This window comes from Lissotriton vulgaris, chromosome 8, assembly GCF_964263255.1.
Source record: "Lissotriton vulgaris chromosome 8, aLisVul1.2, whole genome shotgun sequence".
Lineage (NCBI taxonomy): Eukaryota > Metazoa > Chordata > Amphibia > Caudata > Salamandridae > Lissotriton > Lissotriton vulgaris.
This window is the reverse complement of record NC_141696.1, coordinates 38,244,997-38,267,327: the sequence shown is the minus strand read 5'-3', so window position 1 is coordinate 38,267,327 and position 22,331 is coordinate 38,244,997. Positions and strand designations below refer to the sequence as shown.

At 45.0% G+C, this 22,331-nt stretch overlaps 1 protein-coding gene across 1 annotated transcript in view; it reads left to right on the top strand.

The window, feature by feature from the left end:
- The window catches only part of LOC147693339 (transient receptor potential cation channel subfamily M member 2-like), a 1,947,553-nt gene extending 1,926,636 nt beyond the window's left edge, over positions 1–20,917 (top strand). Inside the window, exon 27 of the mRNA XM_086935940.1 lies at positions 20,612–20,917. Within this exon, the coding sequence (XP_086792066.1) occupies positions 20,612–20,737 (126 nt within the window). The 3' untranslated portion in view covers positions 20,738–20,917. The remainder of the gene's footprint in view (positions 1–20,611) is intronic.
- The last annotated feature ends 1,414 nt before the right edge of the window (positions 20,918–22,331 follow it).

Sequence of the window (22,331 nt, the reverse complement as noted above, 5' to 3'; positions counted from 1 at the left end):
GATGTTATTGAAAATAAATGCCATATGTGAGAAACTCATCCTTTTTGCTCTGATCACGCCTATTTATGGACTGATAATGGTGGTAGCTGACTGATTGTCCCCTGGGACCTGCTAAAAAAGGCCCAAGACAGGTGCTCTTTTTAAAAGTTATATGGTAATTAGGTGTAATTACAATTGATAATGCAATTCGCCTGTAAGCCTCTAGTGTATGGTAGGGCATGTATGCTTAGAGGGCCAGTAGATTTAATGCACTGAAGTCTGCACTGCTGAGCTGCCTGCTGTCATTTTAACAGTCAGGCCTTTAAAAAAGCTATGCCCAACTTGACTTTGGAATTAAAGGTACATCCAAAGTGTTAAACTACCATATTTCTAAATATAAGTCACCCCTAAGGTCTACCCTAGGTGCCATACAGTTAAGGTGCCATGTTAAAATAAGCAGTGGCATTTCAAAATATGTTTTATCTGTCCTGGCAAGGGACAAATTACACATTTGGTTTTCCCCATTGTAGAACATTAGCTCCATAGACTAACGTGGGAAGGAGTTATTAAAAAATCAATGAAGTCTAATTAATGACAGGAGTGAGCTAAAACAATATTTAAAAGTGTTTAAATAATAGCCCACAACTTACCAAGTTTGGATTTCTTATAACTATGACAGAAAAGTATTTATAGAATTAGCTTTTCCGATGTGCCTGAATCAAGCTCCTGATTGGCCAGCCTTTCACAGGCTGAACCAAACTGCCCTGATGAGGTGTGAAGTTGACTGAAAGGAAATAGAGAGGCATCTGGTGGGAGGAGATCTGCATCTGCAGAGCAAAAGGCAAGAAGGGGGCCGGGTAGCCAAACTGGTATTCAAAGGACGAAAGTCCGTACGGACAGGAACCAGGTCCACCACCCCTTCCCGCACCCCCAGCCAGATGTGTTCCCTGTATTTGAATTAGCTGAGGGGTTGTAAAGGGACTGTTAGGAAAAGTTAGCCCCACCTGTAAGTATGGTTAGCAAGACCTGAACCTCCAGGAGAGATTTTCTCTATTTTGGATTTTTGTGAACAATGCTTTCTGGGACGAGAAAATGCAACACTTCAGGGGAGTGGTCATCACAGTGAGTGCATCCTGCACGTCACTGGTCAGTGGTAACCCTCTCCTTGCCAGCCCAGAAACCTGGATACATATAGTAGCCCAGCAACTTATCCCTGACCGGAAGAAACAATGACTGCCTTGTTAAACCCCTGGTCTGCGCCAACAGGACTGCACTCTTAAGGACTGGACCTGCTGTACAGTTTTGGCTTCTTCAAAAGAAGGCCTTTGCCTTCTTCTGAAAGTTTGATGAGTGGGCTCCCTGAAAGCAACAGGTGAAAAGAATTCCACCTCTGCCAAGAAGAACCCAGCATACCAGCTTCACCTGGACTTTGAAGGATTTGATCAGATGTATTGTTGGCCTCACAGTCCTAGCTTCCAAAGGAGCAACTCAGAGCTTCCGGAAACTTAAATTGGTGTTCTGGACACTTCAAGTCCAGAATGTGTGCAGACAGGGGACAGTAAGCTATATTAATTTTGCTGGACCTGTCTGCCGCTTTCGAAATGGTCAACCATGCGGTCCTTCTGTTTGGTTCGGGCCCTGAGTTGGTTTCAATCCTACCTAGCTAACAGACAGCAGGCAGAGGCGCTCCCCCCATCAATCAGATTTTGTTGATATTGAGCATGGTGTACCCCCAGGGGTCCACAATCAGCCCAATATTATGTATTGCTTACATGAGTCCGTTGATGGCTATTATCAAGTCATACAATGTTAGTTTTGAAATTGTGCTGATGACACTCAGCTTATCTTGTCACTGGAAGGGGATCACACTGCCTCTGTGGGAAATGTTCACACTTGTATGCAAGAAACAGTACAATGGCTGAGAAACAACTCCTTGGAATTTAATAGCAAAAAAACTGAGATTCTACACTGTGCGGTAAGGAAAGTGCCATCCACACTTCCAAGTGACTTCTGGTCTATCCCCACGGAGGTACCTTACCAGACAGAGCTAGCCAATGTTTGTACTTGGACACATCTTCTTCATAAAAAGGAATGAATGTATTGCTGGCCAGTGCCTTTTTGTACCGTGGATCCAGAATAGTGGCACAAATGTAATTTTGTTCTGAATGTATTGCTTTAAGCCTTGCATTGTCAAATAGGCAGAGCTCTCCGCCAACCGATATGCGTCTTGTTTTTCAGCATCAACTCGGAACGTTGAAGACACCGCCTTCAGTTGGTGCTCTAGCATGCGCAACATAGCTTGGCCCAAAGTACAGTCCTCCCTGCTGACTTCACGGGTGAAGACCTCAAAAGGACGAAGCATGTCTGTCAGGCTTTTAGCTAGTTCCCATTCCTCCACCTCTAGCCTCATGTCTTTCATAGAAGCAGCCCGTGCATTAAAGACATACTCATTGATTACCAAGTACTGCTCAAACAGATGCTCAAGCAAGTGGAAGGTTGAGTTCCAACGTGTTGCCACCTCCTGGATGAGTCCTCTGACTGGCACTCTACTGTGACGTTGAATGATCCTCAGCTGCTTCCGGGCCTTAAAAGAATGGCTGAAATGTGTGCAGATTCTTCAGCAAGTGGTCAGTACCTTGCTGACTTGTGTTTTCTTTTTTCAAGAAATCTTGAACAATAATGTTAATGCTGTGCCCCAAACACGGCACTCTGAAATAGCCACCATTATACATGGCCTTAACTATATTACTGCCATTATCCGTGGAAACAACCAATCATGCGCGTTCTTGGCAGCAGTCATTGAAAGACCTTACTGTTAAACTCCTCCAAAATGTTTACTGCAGAATGAGATTTCTCCATGGCAAACATGGCTACTGTTGCATGTTTCCGATTAGCTTGACAAATTGTGACACTGTCAACACCTGCAACTATCTTCTCTCTAACCCCCGCAAAAGAGACCCAGTGTGCAGTGATGCACATGTAATCAACGGCTTGGCAACTGGTCCACATGTCTGTTGTCAGGTGGATAGTGTGAACAGCACTCTTCTGCAAAACTGCCCCAATCACGTCCAGCACATCTTCATGTAGTGCTGGAACCGTAATTCTGGCAAAATAGGACTGGCTAGGAACCTTCCATTTAGGGCAGACTGTTGCCATAAATTCTAGAAAACCCACCCCTTCCACGAAAGAAAAAGGGAGAAGGTCCAGCGCTTACATTGTAGCCAGCATTGCATTATACAGACGTGCCGTTGGGTGGTTGCGTTCAAATGGCGCTTCCGACCAAAACATGCTTTTAATGGTGGTCTGGACCGTTTTCACATATGATGATGATCCAGACTGCTTCAACCCAGTTAGACTCATTGATTTACTTTTTCGCATTGGTGACTCTACCAGACTCTTACTGGGCCTCCTAGATGTTGCTGGGGTAGAGGGTGTGGGCGCTACCACTGCAGTGCTGCTGCCAGGGGTACTGTGTGTACCAGAAAAAATGTCTCTCGCTTCTTCACCTCCCCCCTGCACGATCAACTCCTCGTCATCAGATGCAATACAATAGCTACATTTGGATTTCTACTTTTGGCTTTCCGGATGATACTTAGGTGCGCCTCCCACTGGATAATGTGGTGTTTTTGGAGATGACCTCTCTGGCCTCCGGTACCATAGTTGGTACCAAGCTTACCCCGACTAACAACTTGTTTACAAATCGAACAAATAACTAGGTTTTCCGCCTTTTTGCTAATATGAAAGAAGTCCCAAACTGGGGAGTTGATATTTCTGATGGTGGTGGAGGTGCCACTTTCAATGCCCGATGAAGTGGAGGATGGGCGTGGCAGAATTTGACTCTGTTGTGCAATTACAGCACCACTACTTGAGGTAACGGAGGTCGAGCTGGATGGAGGTCCCTGTCGGCCCTTCTGAAGAGAAAATATGGAAGCTGTAGGTCGTGTTGGTGTAGTAGTTACCTGTGTTGTTGGTGGTACCAGTGCTACACCGCCCACATCCCGCGCAGCATTTCGGGATAGGGCAAAAATGTCTGTCTGCTGAATGCCCGGTGGGGCTGGAGTGACGACTGTGATGACTGGGTCGTCATCGTCAGACTCTTCATCAGCAGCAGAATACACCACTTCTACTTCTTCTTCATCATCACCCATAAGTGAAAGCCTTGCGGGAACCTTCCTTTTACCTAGCTTTGTTGTCGGCTCATGGCCTGCCTCCCTCTCAGACTGAAATGGTGGGTGCCAATCAAGATCTAGATCATCAGAAGGAAGGGGGCTTGAAGAAGAACTTGTACTAGCCCTCCTTTTCCTTGCTGGGGATCTGGGCGAAATGGATCATCAGGAGTGGCTTGCTCGGCTGATACCTCTGCATGAATCTCGATTTTCTCATGTGCCGCTACTTCTGGAGGAACAAGCATTGTGGGCAGTTGTGCCTCTCCTTGTGCCTCTCCTTGAGCCTCTCCCTGCGCCTTTCCTTGCGCCTCTCCTTGCAACTCTCCTTGCAACTCTCCTTGCAACTCTCCTTGTGCCTTTCCTTGCAACTCTCCCTGCGCCTTTCCTTGCAACTCTCCCTCCGCCTTTCCTTGCAACTCTCCTTGCGACTCTCCTTGTGCCTCTCCTTGTGCTTCTCCTTGCGCCTCTCCTTGTTGAACCTATGGTTGTTGTTGCGGCTGTGGTTGAACACTCGTCAGATGAGTTACACCCTGCGTTGACTGGATGCTACTTTGCGATGAGTCAACGCCAACATCACTGGTCAATGGTGAAAGAACAATTAAAGTGGCTGCCTCTGCGGCACTCATGGGCTTGGGTCTAACTTGGCGTGGTGGCACTGGGACCAATGAAGCAGAGGTACTGCTCCCAGCTTGGTCCCCGGCGGACACCGCTGCTGTAGGCGTAGTTTTTTTTCCCAAAAAAAAGTGGCAGTCGGCACACCAGTCCCCTTGGTAGGTGACGCCACTTGCTTCTTCTGCTCCTTCTTACTGGCAGTGGCAACTTTCTTGGTAGAGGAGCTATGGCTACCTTTCTTTAGGGCCATCTTCTTCAGATGTCAGAACAGCAGGACGCATTTGCTCGAGTTGCAGAGTTGTCCGTGGCCACATGTGACGTCACGTGACGTTTTGCACACACCGCAGCAGGATTTCTTCCTGGCACTACAACAAGTGATGATGATGAGGATGATTTCTGGTTCTCAGTCTTTGTGCACCTAGAAGCAAAGAAACCAGAGGAACATCAGTTAAATAAATGTTGCATATGTCGTACTTCAATTAGGGCGTGAACGAGGAATCGCCATGCTGGGAGGACCTTAGGATTGTAGGCATTAGCCTAAAAAGAAATGTTTTATTACTGAAGAATTATATTTTTATACTACGGACAATGTACACACTTTTGAAACAGGAATTTTCGACGTGAATGAATTCATTTAGCCTTGAGAAAGCCCCGGCGCAAATCGCCAAGAGGGGGCGAAACACGTGTCGGCTGTCCTCACCGTATGAATTAAAATAAAGTAATCTTTCTGCAAACAGAGATGTTCTTGTCCTTCATATCACGAGCTGGAAAAAACGGATATTAATCCTGGCAAATAAAACCAACCTTATGTGGAGATCACACTCACAACTTCTCAAAACTGTTTCCTTAACCCTGAAGCCCAAGAGGTCCAGAGCTTCGAGTGTGTCTCCATCCGCTAATTAACCACACTTATTCAAGTGTTGTCTAAAGCCTTGAAATCCTTGGGCCTATGCTACCTCATCCACAAAGAGTAATCCTTCCAGCTCCAGATCCAAATGAAAAGTGACCAGGACATAGACAAAGCACTGGGAGGAGCCTGCTGGACTGGAACTGGAAGTTGGAGACTGTGGGGCACTTCCTTCCTCCCACCCCTCCAAAAATGGACTCCTTGCACAAAAAAGTGCAGCCAAATGTCAATCTGAGGAGTTATTCTGACCCAAATCATCATTTTCAGGAGGTTTATGCTGCCAGCGATAGATTTCTTGTGCAGAATTGCAATTTTTGCAATTTCAGGAAAGCGAGCTGTTCAAATCTCCCGCCGGATGTCAGCTGTGCGTCGCATCTACGTATTCGCTATTGTTTACTCTTGAGATGCGTGATCGCGGGCCCTTATGATGTAATCGCGTTCTCAAAGTCTCGCAGTGCAAGATGGCGGGACGCTATGACATACTTGCGGTTGAAAAGTCTTGCGTGATCACGCAGCCATATCCAAAATGGCGCAGCACACGCAAACCGGGAGGAAAACAACTTAGCAAACTCAGAATCATGGTAAGTCAATGCTGCGCGCACGAAATTGCATTTTTGAAGCGCGACCATGCAAAAAAAATTCGCCAACTCGCAAATTGTTTGGCAATTTGGCGCGATTTACGGATTGCGAAATTGCCAAAAATGCACAAATTCCGTGAGCGGAACTAATTTTACGCCCATCCTTAGTTTTTCCTTGTGGGATTTAGCCTAAAGGGATCCCGATGTGCCCTCTGAATTTCTCTTTCCCATTTAATGTCTGGGCTATCAGGCATAAACTCTCGTAGTAAGGCACAAATAAAGGTTTTAACATCTCCCTTTTTCAGCTCCCTCTGGAATTCGTAGAAACCTCAAATAATTGCGACAGGATTGTGTTTCCAATCTTTCTAAATCATCTTGTAGTCCTTTATTCTGCCTCTTTAGCCAATCTTTGTCTTTAGAGTTTTCCAGAACACTTCCTGATAGAGTTTTAACTTCTCCCTCCAAGTACAAGTATGTACCAAAATATCGTCCAGTTTTTCCCTTAATGCATCGCTTTTTTCATGGATCCCCTTTTGATTGGACTCTGATATTTCGAATTTATCGAAGAGGTCCTGCTTTAAATTCAAAAACAATTTTTCTATAGAGTTTTCATCTCCGCCGCCTCTTCGATTTACTATGTGCTCCTGGAGATTCTCTCCTAAATGTGAATGATCCGTTCCCCGATTGGAAATCCCTGGACTTATACACACCATAGTAGGAGGGGGGCCGGACATGGTGCCTGGGTTGAGATCCATACGGTTACTGGACTCAGTACTGGACAAAATCCAATTAGGCCCTGTAGCTGTCTCAGACCTAATTTCAAACACAGTGTTTTTACTGCCAGCTACGCCCTGCTACCCTTCATCAGTAGAAGACCACCTAATACAGCAAATCTATTCTCCACAGGGAGATAGTCTAAGACCGGATTAGAAGCCGGAGCAGGAACTAAGTTCGATTACGTTGTGACATTCTCTCCCCTAACGTGCATAGTTTGTGCAAACTGCGTATTTGTGACATGTTCCATGATTTTAAAGTAAGATTTTAATGAGGGAAGAGGTTTTGGTAGAACACACACCTCCTTTTGCCGCTGAGACTTTCCGGAACGTTTTGGAGCCTTAATAACTTTATTTTTAATTGCAAACTGGAGCAGGACCAAGACCCCCCTGATCGATTGTTCCTGATCAGCCCCTCATTTTCCCCCACCTTCTTTCTTTCTACTTTCGGGGAGGGACCTTTACTGGTACCTATTCCTCACCTGCCCCTTTATCCCGTTTGCTTGCCTGCTGTTGAAGGTGCCGCTGGGCCCTTTACCGGTCCTTGTTCACTCGAATAGGACAGTAAAGTAGAGTTGACAGCTCCCCCACCCGCAAGCCTCTAAAGCACTAGGGAAGGTATCGGTGGAGAGGATATTGGAAATAGGGGAAAATTCTTCCATTGACCTCTCCGCTCCTAGATCTCCCAGGTTTTTCCCCAACACTTGGATAATCACAACCCCTCCACCCTCACCAACTGGCCACAATCGGAGGGCAGGCGATTACTCAGTACACTTAGTGCACACTGATGGTCTCAAAAAAAACTTTGCTTTTCCTCCACTTGGTCCGCTGTACCTGCAGTACTGGTTGCCTCAAATGCCTCTGCCACACTCGATCCCAGACTCGGCGTGCCTCCCCTCTCCACGGAGCCTCGCTGCACTTTCACTGCTTCCACCACTTCCACTGCTGACCCGGAAGTGGACTGAGGAGAATGCCGCTCTGGTCCTTCTCAACTCTACAGCCGCCCGACGCCAGGCACCGTGTCCTCTCGCTCCTTCTGCGCAAATAGGTTCAGGTGCAGAGACAACCGAGGTCTTTTCTTTTTTAAATGCGAGCAATTACATGCGTTTGTAGTGCATTTTGATACGATATACGTTTATTCGAAGACAAGTAGTTAATGCAGCATACAGCCGCCTCCTGTACTCTCCGTCCTGGGAGCTCCCGCGGGTGGCGTCAGCCCGCCGCCATGTTTCCCCTCCCCAACCTATTGTAATTAATTAGTATTCATAAAACCTTCAAAATTCACTAAAAACATAGGTTTTAAAAACGTTATAGTTAGAAATTAGCATTTAAAAAACCTTAGAAGTTCACTGAAAAAACCCAGGTTTTAAGCACCTTATAGTTAGTTGGGCATTTGACTCTTACAAAACCATAGAAATTTGGCTGTTATAGTTAGTTCAGCTAACTATAACTCTCGCCCCTGCAATGCACTGCTGATGACGTCACATATTACATTCTTGAAATGGTCAGTGACATCAGTGATGACATCACTGATGACATCTCAAATGCTTTGCACAAGTTGGCCAGGACACATAAACATTTGGCTCATCCTGTGCTGGGAAAAATGTGGTCTTTTTCTAAACAACCACATTTTGAATTTTAAAAACAATTGACACTTTTTGATGGAATGCAAGGTTTTGCGATGTTTGTAGTTGTTTGGACTATACATATGGATACATTAGAGCTATTGCTTGAGTGACAATGTTTTAGCATTTTTTAGCGTTTTTTAAAATTCCTTAAGACACTATTTTTTAACCACACTATTGTTTTTTTCCTGTAGTTGTTTGCATACAAATGCCTAAAAAGCCTAATATTACATTCAAATGTAATTCTGTTGTCCAGTCGGATGAAGAGAGGATGTTATATTCCATATAGGTACCCCAATATAGGCTCACGTAACATCCTAACATTTCATCTATATTCTCCCCTACATTACACACATAACGGTTCTTGGGACTGACCTTTTAACTAGATATGGCACTTTACACAGGCAGTGGGCTTTTTCCTACTAACTATCCTCATATATTATGACTGAGAATTCTTGGAAACTCAGCAGGACTACCATCTCCTGCATAATAACTATGTATAAGGTTCATTCCCTACGTCATCCTAAGTCCCACAATGGCACAGCAAGGCAGAACCCGTGAGCATACTACATTTGATATATAAACATCACATCTTTCTGAGTTAGTCAGAGGAGAACAAGGACTTCCCTGCGAACACACTGACGCAAGACGCTGAGGCTCCTGCATGCATATACTCCAGCTCGCAGTGGTCTGACATCCCTCGCGGGGTGTCCATCTCGAGACCAAGATGGGGTCCCGGTCTCTCACTTCAGGTAATGGGGTTGACTTTATCCTAGAAGGATTCTTGGGTCTACACCTACATACATGCTAGGTACACTTAGGTACAAGTAGTTAGGACTCCATCGTAGGAGTATGCATTTCTTACTGTCATGTACTGTCGTACTGTCATGTATATTATATACCTGCCATAAAAGGCATTTATGAGTAGTAAAGTCAGGAATCCTAACTACTTTACTTTACTTTATTATTCCTAAATGCCTTTTCTGAATACTGAAAGTCGTAAAGTTAGGATTTTGTCTCCGTTTAGGAGTAGTAAAGTTGGGAATCCTAACTTTACTACTCCTAAATGCCTTTTGTAAATACTGAAAGTCGTAAAGTTAAGATTTTGTCTCAGATTACTTTTGTGAATCGGGCCCATAGTGTTTATGTGCGAGCATACTACTGTTAGGAGGCAAGTGTGTCTCCTGGAGAAGCACAACATCTATACAATGCCTCTTAGGGTAAGCCACCATTTTCCGTACCTTTCTGTGTTCCTTTAACCCCTGATATTTCATGTTAGAAGTCGTACTCCACTATCCTACCTTGGGTCTGTCACAGGTTCTGCCATGTCTTTTATGATCCATACGTATGATCCAGTCAATTGTAAACATATCTAATGTAGCTGTGAATATTCGAGCCCACATTTGTGTGTTCCCAACTTTGCAACTCGAACGCCCACACTATATCTTCAACAAAGCATAGTCGAAATAGCTCCTACCCTCCCTATTAAAAACTCTCCAATTTAAAATGAGAAAAGGAAAGAGAACAATTCTAATATTACCACTAACAACAAAAAAACTTTGATCACAACCCTAGTAGTTCACACTACAGGGCAGATGTTGCCCAACTCAAAGTTCTCTCCATCCTGGCATGCTTAACTGTGCTAATGACCACATATCATCTATGATATACATCTGTTATATTCGTCATACCTCCCAATGCAAATGCCCCCCCCCCAAATAGGCAGCTACTGGCTAATAAATTGTCCACTTTTCTAGGAGGTCTAACGATGATCAACTGGTTGCATGGAGATCTGCAATATGGCATACATCACAGTTAGCAAACTACCAAACTTAATAACACTGGTATGACCACTTTTGAGTTGCCTTCAGAACGTAATGTCTCGACTATGCACACCAAACTCCAGGCTGGGGGTTAGATTCTTTTAACATCTACTGCATCTTTTGACTTTTGTCTTCCAGAGTGCACTTCGGCATGGCTTTTTCCTTCTTCTTGAGGAGTGTTATTCTTTCCCCCTGATGGAGAGCTAGAGGAACATTTCTTTGATTTGACGCCATCTCTCCTCTTAAGGAATTGCAAAGCTTACGTAGGGTCAGTGAAGATGTGAACTTTCCCATCAGCATGGACTTTCAACTTGGCAGAATACATCATGTTATAGTCCAATTGTAGTTGACGAAGCTTCCTTTTAACTTGTGCCAATTGAGGTTGAGCGTCCTGTTCTTGTTGCGTAACATCCGAATAGATGGAAACAGCCATACCTTCATACTGGAGTTCTTGTAATTCTCTAGCTCTCCGGAGTGCGCTGTTGCGTTCCTGGTAATCATGACTCTCGCTATGATTGGACGTGGTGGAGCAGGTCTAGGGACCAGCAAGCGATGCACATGCTCCACTACAAATATAGTAGAAAAGCAATCTCTCCCCAACAGTGTAGTTAATAGTTGTTCCACAAAGAGTTCCATATTGGGAGTGTTGGTGGATTCTGCAATTTCAATTATTCGTATATTATTCCATCTTGAGCGGGCTTCTAAATACTCTGCCTTGGCCTGCACACTCCGAAGGTTTTTATCCAGGGCCATATGAGAGAGAATTCAAAATATCCTCAGCATCTGAGACCCTTTTTTCAATAATATCTAGGCGTTCAGTATGTTTATTGAGGCTTTCAGACATCCTATTCGTGTGAAATGATAACTAATCCATTTTCCCATCTATCTTATTCAGGCTGCTTTTGCATGGTTGCCAGAATGTTTCAGATCCAAGTCAGTAGTAGTATCTCCAGCCTCAGAACAGGACTCTGAGGCATTTTTTTTTCTCATCAGGCTGCCTGTAAGACGGTCATGTTGAGGTAGATTACATGCTGTATCTATCAGGCTCGTTAAGGACATTGAGCCGGAAGGTGGAGAGATTCTAAATAAAGGCCATTTCGAAGTCAGGCAAGCTCTGCCCCCTGCGCATGATATATACATATATATAGTTTCATATGCCCGCATATATACATTGTCTTAGCACGATGGTGGAACTTTTCATCCAGTTCACTGTCCTAATATTGCTAATCACTTTGACCTGCTTCTGTCTATTGATCAATGCAGAACATATATTTTAAATAAGAATCACGTTGGTTGAGTTAAAATTGAAAACACTCTACTATGTATTCCTTGAATATTTCTCTGAGAGAAAGAGAACACGAGTGACTGAGTGAAAGGGTTCTAAACCTGTTACCACGATCCCTGGGAGAGATCAGGAATGTCATGTTCTTTGGTTGCCAAACCGTTTGCTACCCATCTAGGTTTAGGGGTACAAATGGTGGCACTGTGGGCTAGCTGGTCTTTAGGACAACATATCCTGTGGAGAAGCATGGAATCATGATAAACAAAAGATCCAAACAAAAATGGAGCTCAGAGGGAATACGGAAAGGGTCGCCCTCCACTCACAGTCAATAATACACAATGAGACCCAATCCAAAAAGCGAGCTAATGTATCAGTGACTCAAGGGGGGTCAAACACATCCTACTCCCCACTACTCTCTTATCAACATTATAATGAGATAATGCACTGTGCTCTGCCCTGTTTAAAATATCTGTTCTCCAAGACAACACAACAGAACAAAACACTCAGATTGACCCAAATCGTAGTGGTTTAAAACAGTCCACACCACACATTGGACCTTACTCTAAATAGAGAAAAAATGTGCGAGAAGCAAGTGACCCCTCACGGAAACACCACCAAGCGGGGTAACTGGTATGCAATTTCCAGACAGGCCCCTGTCTCATCATCGGTAGTCACTCGCTCCTCGGGGAAAAAATAAGAGGAAAGGAAAGAAGACGTGTCCAAAACAAACAACATATAAAGTGCTACAGTGAAGTGCAGAAAACTCTGCTAGTGACAAACACACACAAACAAAATAATAGAGTGCCTAAAACCACACACAAAACACCAATCCCTTATCCACTTTTATTCGTAGGGTGGTGATCGCGTGCTTTTGATTATTAAAAAGGCTGGTAGCTAGTCATGCATACCATTACCTACAGTGCCGACATGTTTCACTGCTGTATAGCGTAGAGCAGTTTCATCAGGGCTGCACTCAAGTGCTGCCACTTCACTCTTTTTGGACACTCAGTTCTGTAACGTGCTGTCAAGGGAGAACAGGTACGTAATTAAAAACATGTAGACTCAAGGCTGGCCAGAGGCATACTCTGGAGGGATGTACAGAGTGGTAATGTGAGGAATATTTACCCAGGAGCAGCAAAGCTTTGCATACCAGCCACTCCGGTATCAAAAGGGGACCCTAGACACTTCTGACGTAAGTGTGCCCCTTGATTTGTAATAAAAATATTTTATCTGCGGATGGAAGAAACAAATACACAACTGTAGTTTACATTGTGCTGTTGTGCCCCGTCACACCTCATAAGCATTACATCTATGCTCCAGACTGAGCACAACGCGACATATACACAACACGCTGACCCCACAAACTACTGTCTGGGGATGCTACCCCCTAGTAAAGGTAAATCACTTGTGCGCTGGTTGTAAATACCATTGTACAGCGCACCCAACGCATTGACCCACAGATCATAAACAATGCAGCCAAAGCGATCGGAAAGGTCCTAGTACGATCGTGACCCACTACGCTCTGAGCATGTGAAGCTACGAGGAGCCGAAGGGCTCGAACATGCTGCATTTAGCCCAAATAACCAAAGACAACCGAATACTTCCCTGGCGCTTGATTCAAGGTCTACGCCTCACCGTGACAAGCTCGGAAGACGCCTTTCCTCAGCCGTGCCGGTCGCCTCCACCCGGAGCACTGAAAAACGCAGCGCCGGCGAAGCCACGCCCATCGCGTCACACCACGTGATCGCGCCTCCTTGCGTGGCGGCCATCTTAGCCTAGTCAAAAGGCTTCAATAACTATAGGAGTATGCAATGACTCGACCCTGTCTTGGGAGCCAGGTGCTATACCACTGCAACGATGCCCTGTCAAGAGACCTGGGTAATCGAACAAGGCTAGGGGGCCAGGGACATAATACTCATAATTGCATGCAAATCGCCCCCTAACTTTAATAAGCATAGTGTAGTGAGACCCAAGATTGCTCCAGTACATCACAGAGCAAAGGAATGCTGTGCTGGATAGGGACCTAGCCAGGGTCATAATACTCATAGTTGCATGCAATTCACCCCCTATGCATCATACCAATAGTGTAGTGAGATTCAAGATAAGTCCAGTTTATCACAGAGCCAGGAAGTGCTGTGCTGGATAAGGACCTAGCCCACAAAAGGCAATTAATGTAACATCTAGAGAGTCTGGTTAGTGGGCACAAATTGAGCAAAAGCAAGAACTAACACTCCTCACTTAGCCTGGGAGAATGTGAACCCAAGTGTTGCCCCGGGGCATGATCCATGGACATAAAGGGGATACCTATGCAGGCCAAGACAGGAGGCATGGAAATATATTTCAGCATAAGACTATGGTTCATAATTTAATCCTGTTCCATTCTATGATTTCGTTGAGCCCAACTCTATCAGTTTTCTCATTATAGATCCAGCGTGATTCTTTCGCTAACAGGATCTCATCAATGTTCTGGTGGGAGCCTGTGATCTTCTCAAGCACTGTCCACTGGAAGGTGTGTTTTTCAGTAGAGCAGTGCTGAACAAGCTTAGTTGTTAATTTACCTGCCCTGATTGTGCTCAGATGTTCCTGTATACGCACTTTGATCTTGCGCGAAGTCAGACCTATATACTGTAATCCACACTGGCACGTTAACCTGTATACCACTTGTGTGGAGTTACAGTTACTAAACTGATTTTGAAACCACTCCTTCCCTGATGTGAGACTCACACTTTTGCTTTTCTTAGTGAGTGGACATACCGAGCATGTTCCACACGGAAAGTGGCCTTTGGGTACCGTGGAATTATGGTCAGTTAGTGCCTGGGGGGCCCTCGAATGTACAAGTTTATCCTTCAAGTTAGTCGCCCTCTTAAAAGCAAATCTCGGGGGTGGCATGCGGAAATCGCTGTTGGACAGAATGGACCAATGCTTGCGGATGGACTGACGGATTTTGGTGGCCATAGGATCGAACGTCATGACCACAGGTATACAGTCGTCCCTCTTCTTGGTAACCTTTTCTAGAAGAGCACTCCTAGGGGTGTTGAGCGCTCTCTTTTTGGCTTGTTTTACTACCTTCATGGGGTAGTTCCTATTGGTCAACTTAGATGTCAGTCCTTCAGATTGTTCCAGGAAGGTACTGGTGTTGGAACAGTTGCGTCTATATCTCAGGAACTGCCCTACGGGCAAGTTGTCCCTCAAGGCTCTAGGGTGGAAGGAGTCATACGAGAGCAAGGAATTCCTGTCTGTGGGCTTTTGATGTACACAGGTATTAATGGTGCCCATGCTGTATTCGATGTCGAGGTCAAGATACACTGCTTTGTGTCTATCATATGACCAGGTGAACTTGAGGTTCTCATCTTGTGCATTCAGCCAGTTAAGGAATTCCATCAGGAGTTCCCCCGTACCTGACCAGATGCAAAGCACGTCATCTATATATCTCTTCCAGAGCCGGATATGGCTCTGGAAGGGGTTGTTGTTATGATAGATGACGTGCTCCTCGAACTGTCCAACATAGATACAAGCTATGCTGGGTGCCATTGTAGCCCCCATAGAGGTGCCGGACACCTGAAGATAAAGCTGGTCTTTATAGCAGAAGTAGTTCTTAGTAAGGGCTAACTCAATACACTGCAGCACGAATGTCTGTGTAGTGTCATAGAACCATTCCTGGTCACCCAGGGCGCGGGCTGCTGCCACCAGCGCCGCGTCCTGGGGAATACAAGTGTACAGGGATTCGATGTCAATAGTGACAAAGAATTCATTTGCAGGGTCATACTGGATGTCTTCAAGTACATTTAGGATGTCAGTCGTGTCTTTGACAAATGACTTTTGGTTGACCACAGACTCTCTAAGAAAGTAATCCACGTATTGGGATAGTGGTTCCAGAATGGATTGAATACCAGCTACAATGGGGCGCCCCGGAGGTGGACGAGTGGGCTTATGGATTTTTGGGAGGATGTAAAATGACGGAGTCCTAGGGCTGGTGTTTACAAGGAACTCCGCCTCTTTGACCGAAATCCACTTTCTTTCTTTAGCAACCCCGACCATGTCGCGGATGGTTTTTGACAATTCTTCCACCGGATCTTTATTGAGCGGTACATAATTGGTCCTGACACTCAGGAGGCGTAGTAATCAGTAGCGTGTGGTTGTTTTGGAGGCTTTTGACTGCTTCCCAGTCTTCTTTAGTCATGTTTTTGTGATGAAACTGTCTCTGTGTGTGTTCTATTTTTTCTATGTCCTGTAAGACAAGAGACTCAAAGACCACTATTTCTGGACCAACCACAGAAGAGGGTGGGCAGAAAGTGGAAGGTTTTCTCAAATTAGAAGTATAGCTGATGTTCTCTGATGGTTGCTTGTCTTTGAAGAACTTTTTCAGTTTAATTTTTCTCATTGTTTCCTGGAATTCAATCCTACATTTAAATGCGTCATGAGTAGGAGTAGGGATGAATCCCAGACCTTTATTAAGTACTCTTTTCTCATTGTCAGACAGGACATGATCAGAGAGATTCACTACGATGTTGCCGCTTACTTCTGGGTCCTGCCTCTGCTGCGGGTCAACCTGGGCGAGAACGTCTGCCATTGTTGGCGTTGCTGGTTCGGCTGATTGGTGTGGTTTCCTCTGCCTCTTCCGCCCCCTTGACCTCCTCCACGGTTGGTTGTTCTTTGGCCTTGGGCTAAAAAAGACCTAAGGAGTGCCCCCAAGTCCTCACTGCTTTGATTCTGTTGTTGGAATCTCACCCGGTTGCCTTGAGGTGTTTCTTCTTCGTCCTCACTGGACGTATTGTCGAAGGTCCACTGGTTGGGGGGCCGTCTTGGTTGTTGTCTGCCCCCTCGGCCCCTCTGTCTTCCTCCAAAGGGCTGAGATTCCTGAGGAGCTGTATAGTACTCGTCCTTCACATAGGGAAAAGCCCATTCATGTGTGTACCTCTCAAGATTACGAGTGAGGCCCTTCAATTTTTGGGTTACCATATAATTTCTGTATTCCGAAAGGTCCTCCTGGATCCTTTGGAGTTGTTCCTTGGTATCCAACAGAGTGGTATCCCTCTGTATGGATTCTTCCAGTTCCAGTATTTCTTTCAGTAGTTCCTCACTAAGCCGCTTGGCCGTGCTGATAATCAAAATCAGCCAATCTCTAGTACACTTGTTAGCGATGAAGCTCCAATCTCGCCTAAACCTGCTGTCGTCAAGGAAGATGCGGGGTTCTATTCTAACGAGTAAACTATCTGGGGCCGCGCCTGCATTGTAGTATTCAGTCATAAGCGCCCCATGTAACGCAATCCTAACCTGCCTCTTTTTAAGGGTACTAAGCTTCTCCCATTCTTCCCTAGCTGTGGTGGTGCTAAGTAGTGGATTGTCAGGTAGTAGTGATGGGCCTGCTAGGATAGCCGCTATCTGTTCCTCTGTAAAGGCCAGACAGTTCTTATCCGAGCTTGTCACGGTGAGGCGTGGACCTTGAATCAAGCGCCAGGGAAGTATTCGGTTGTCTTTGGTTATTTGGGCTAAATGCAGCATGTTCGAGCCCTTCGGCTCCTCGTAGCTTCACATGCTCAGAGCGTAGTGGGTCACGATCGTGACTAGGACCTTTCCGATCGCTTTGGCTGCATTGTTTATGATCTGTGGGTCAATGCGTTGGGTGCGCTGTACAATGGTATTTACAACCAGCGCACAAGTGATTTACCTTTACTAGGGGGTAGCATCCCCAGACAGTAGTTTGTGGGGTCAGCGTGTTGTGTATATGTCGCGTTGTGCTCAGTCTGGAGCATAGATGTAATGCTTATGAGGTGTGACGGGGCACAACAGCACAATGTAAACTACAATTGTGTATTTGTTTCTTCCATCCGCAGATAAAATATTTTTATTACAAATCAAGGGGCACACTTACGTCAGAAGTGTCTAGGGTCCCCTTTTGATACCGGAGTGGCTGGTATGCAAAGCTTTGCTGCTCCTGGGTAAATATTCCTCACATTACAACTCTGTACATCCCTCCAGAGTATGCCTCTGGCCAGCCTTGAGTCTACATGTTTTTAATCACGTACCTGTTCTCCCTTGACAGCACGTTACAGAACTGAGTGTCCAAAAAGAGTCAAGTGGCAGCACTTGAGTGCAGCCCTGATGAAACTGCTCTACGCTATACAGCAGTGAAACATGTCGGCACTGTAGGTAATGGTATGCATGACTAGCTACCAGCCTTTTTAATAATCAAAAGCACGCGATCACCACCCTACGAATAAAAGTGGATAAGGGATTGGTGTTTTGTGTGTGGTTTTAGGCACTCTATTATTTTGTTTGTGTGTGTTTGTCACTAGCAGAGTTTTCTGCACTTCACTGTAGCACTTTATATGTTGTTTGTTTTGGACACGTCTTCTTTCCTTTCCTCTTATTTTTTCCCCGAGGAGCGAGTGACCACCGATGATGAGACAGGGGCCTGTCTGGAAATTGCATACCAGTTACCCCGCTTGGTGGTGTTTCCGTGAGGGGTCACTTGCTTCTCGCACATTTTTTCTCTATTTAGAGTAAGGTCCAATGTGTGGTGCGGACTGTTTTGAACCACTACGATCTGGGTCACCCTGAGTGTTTTGTTCTGTTGTGTTGTCTTGGAGAACAGATATTTTAAACAGGGCAGAGCACAGTGCATTATCTCATTATAATGTTGATAAGAGAGTAGTGGGGAGTAGGATGTGTTTGACCCCCCTTGAGTCACTGATACATTAGCTCGCTTTTTGGATTGGGTCTCATTGTGTATTATAAACAAAAGATCCAGACAAGGGAAACCTGTTTGATTTAGAGGCTTGAGAGGGCCCTTCGGATGCGAAGGGGGTGGAGTGATACGTATTCCCAAGATGAATCAATATAGTCAAAAGGTATCCTACCTGGAGTCATGGGGTTTTTAAAAGAATATCCACGGGACATGGTATGGAGGGGTGGGTCAGCCCTCCTGCGTATGGAGGGGTGGGTCAGCCCTCATGCGTATGCTAGCTCCACATGACTTGTGTGGAAAAGGAAAAAAAAATAATTTTTCATATATAACACTCACTCACTCTAGTAGTGCCATGCTTCATCATCGGGTTGGCCCCAGGGGGCTTAAGTAGAGATTAAAATCCCTCACCTTCTCCTAGGTATCCCTTTATTCGTGGACTTGGTGGGGGGGCTAAAATAATAACTCATGGGTATAATGGACTAATTTGGGCCTATGAACCTATTTTTTATACCAACATGCTTGAACACTCCATAATGTGGGTGATACGCCACAACAACCACTGATGGGCAAGTATAAACACTGCCTCTGTATAAGTTCACAGCATTATTCGACCAAAATATAGCACTTGCAAGAAAATATCTGACCACATTCAGCATGCTCAGCTTTCGGAGGCAATTCTGTTGATTACACCACATTGCTACTACAACATTTTGACGGCCAGAGGCACCACTCTACGAGTCCTGGCAAGAAGGAAGACTAAAAAACACCCAATAAAGCAGGGCACCAAAGCAGGAGATCCTCCAGCCAGCCTGCTTTCTGCAGAACGCTACGGGCAAAGAACGAGAATGCCAGCGTGCCCAAACCCCACCAACTAAAGCCGAGCACCCAGAGCCGGAGAAACCGGGCCTAGGGTGAGCAGGAGCATGTAGTCCCCAACAGCCCAGCTAAAGCGGGATCTCACGCCATGCCTTGCTGAAGCGCAAGCGTGGAACTAATGAAGCAACACCATGCTCACATATTAAAAAAAAATTTAAAACCGAACATACACCTACCTAAGCCGTAGCCGAGTGTCTAGGGTCTGTCCCGGAAGGATAAAAAAAGGAAGTGCTTTGAATGTTCTTCCCTTTTGTGGTGGCTCATGGGTAATGGGGGCCAGCTCCGAGAAACTTGTTGGGTTTCAGCTAGGGAATTGGTTCTGCCTGAAAGAGAAGTATCTTATGCAAGGACTGCATCCAGGAAGACAGACTAGGAGGTAATGACAAGCATTTGTAAAGTAGTTTCCATCCCGGAAACAAATGTACAAGTACACCTTTAAAAAGTAGAAGCAAATGGTGCAAAAAGAAACAGAACAGACTCACATTCTGTGATAGTGCAGGGGAAGGGGGGTTCGCGAACCGAAAAATAACTTCCTTGGAAAAAATGTTCAAGCACACATTTGTTTTATGTATACCCCAACATATTTGCACTATGCAGACAGTTCCTGGGGTTACACATGGAGAAACATAAGTATTCCTATAAATTGCAAACATGTTCATGAATATTCAAGAAGATATTTCAGAATCCTTAAACATTTAGAATTGTTTACAAATCATATGTGCACATAGACAAAGTGTGCATTTGGGACATCTAAAGGACAACTCTGTGAGCCAGGCCCAATTCTTTCTTTTTTTTATGTAGAGAGTGGGATTTTCGCTGTGCACTTGTTAAAGGAGTTATACTGAGGCCGGAGGTGGAGATTATACTAACAAACAAGCGAATGAAGGATAAGCATTTTCTTTGTTTTTCAATGTCTTATGGGACCCTAAAATAAGTGTGCCTACCTGTGTACAGCTTGTAGTATACATCTGATTCTGCATGACAGTTTAGGAAAGAGCTTAAGTTACCTAACAACAAATGAGACAATAAATGTACTTTGTTTTAAAAGTAGACTTCGAGCTGTTCTTGATTGCACCAAAGATGTATTAACAGGCGCTGACAACGAGTATGTTCCATGGATGTCACTGTTGCTAACATGAACCCTGTGTTTGAATCAGGTGACTGTGTACTGTGTATGGATCCACCTGGCTGCACTAGGTGGGTTTTAACACCTTGTGAACATTGGCAGAATGTTGAAAGTGTGTTCTGGACTTGAAGAGCGGGTCCTGTGTTCTCCTGTAAATGTCTTCCTCTGTCTTGCAGAATCTTCGTACCCCTGAATCGACTTATTCCATCCGCTGGCAGACTGTGGACCAGAAGACCCCCCTCTTCTTGAACATGAAGGATATCCTGCGGAAAGTGGCAGGGCATTACGATGCAGACTACTGAACCAGGCACGCATCGGAGGCTGCCACAGGGAAGGACTTCATTCAGCTTCCTATGTATCCAGCAGCTCTTCAAGGTCCAGAGATGGAGTCCTCCAGTGTGGCAACGCCCCATAGCCGTACCCTAGCCTAAAATGATCCTTCGATGCACAAATACTTACTTACTGTAAAGTAGGTGCTGATGTCTGCGATCTCTACTGTTCAAATGACTGTTGATGAGTGTGTTACTGCCCCATGATTATGTTAATAGACATTTCAATCTCAGAGAAGGCTCTCTGATAACTATGTTGTATCAGTGCTTCGCTCATCTGTGTTTACACCGGTGCTCTTGAGCTCCTTGCTTGGTGGTCTTCACCAGAGTCCTTTAGTCTTCTCGTCATGTAGCCGACAGGCAGTCATTATTCTAGCCAAGCTGAGACTGACACAGCCTGTTTTTTTTTTTACATAGCGCGAACTTGACCCAAATCCGAATTTGGGTATCAGAACCCTTTAGCCCTTAGGCCAACGTCTCTCCCCAGAAGGGGTGAGGGTTGCACTGCTTAGAAACACCCATCAGGAGCTCACACTCTGGCTGATGACCCCACGAGGCTCTTCAGATCACGAACCTTGGGTGTAGAGCTGCTGATGCCTCTTCCTGGAACAGCTGAGGATGTCCAAGCTGCTGCGAAGTCTCAAAGTGTATCATTGCATCTTTTATTGCTAAATAGATTGACCTGCTGATGCTGGGTGCGTAAACCGCTCAAACTCCACTATGCTACATCAAGGAAATAAGAAAGAAAGCTTTCAAATGTTAACATCATATCCGTTGTTAAACAACTGCCCTCAGGTGCTTCTTAGCGCTTTGCCATTTAACCTTTACTTTTGCTCACTATCACTGCCTTACTCAAACACACACATTCACTCGTACACACACTTTTTCTTACATAAGCACATTTCCATCCTCAAGCACTCACACAACATACATTTAAAAACATTTGACTTACCTCAGCTGCCAGACAGGGTCATATTCCAGCTAACGGTACTCCTTTGCGTATTACACTAATAGTGAATAATACATTACTCACTATTACTGTGAGAAAACAAATGGCAAAATAAGGGTAATCAAGGACCAATTGACATCCATAAGGAGGCTGCTGTGTTCCAGGCGCTGATTCCGCCATCTCTGAGGCCAGAGGTCACAGGGGGCAAGCCAGGGTTCACAGCTGCAAACCCTAAATGATATTCATGACTAAAGGGATCAAATGTATCCACAATATGCCATGGACTTCATGGCCGACAATGCTGTACGGATAGGGAAATGTACTTTCGGGTGAATAAAACATCAGTGCCAAAGTAGAATTGTAGTAGTCTTACTTGAACTGAGAAAAAAGGATCCATTCATTGAGAGTTCTGGGAATTCACCAAGACAGACCCAAGTCTCTTATTGATGACAACACTGTTGAGAAATCAGGTTTTGATGCAAATATGAGGAAAGAAAGGGTGCTACTGGCTTTGGTTCACTGTAACCTAAAGTCATATATATTTTTATAAGAACTGTGTGGTGGAACACATGTTAGAATTATGTGATTGAAGGTGATGCAGAGTAGATTACAGTTAAG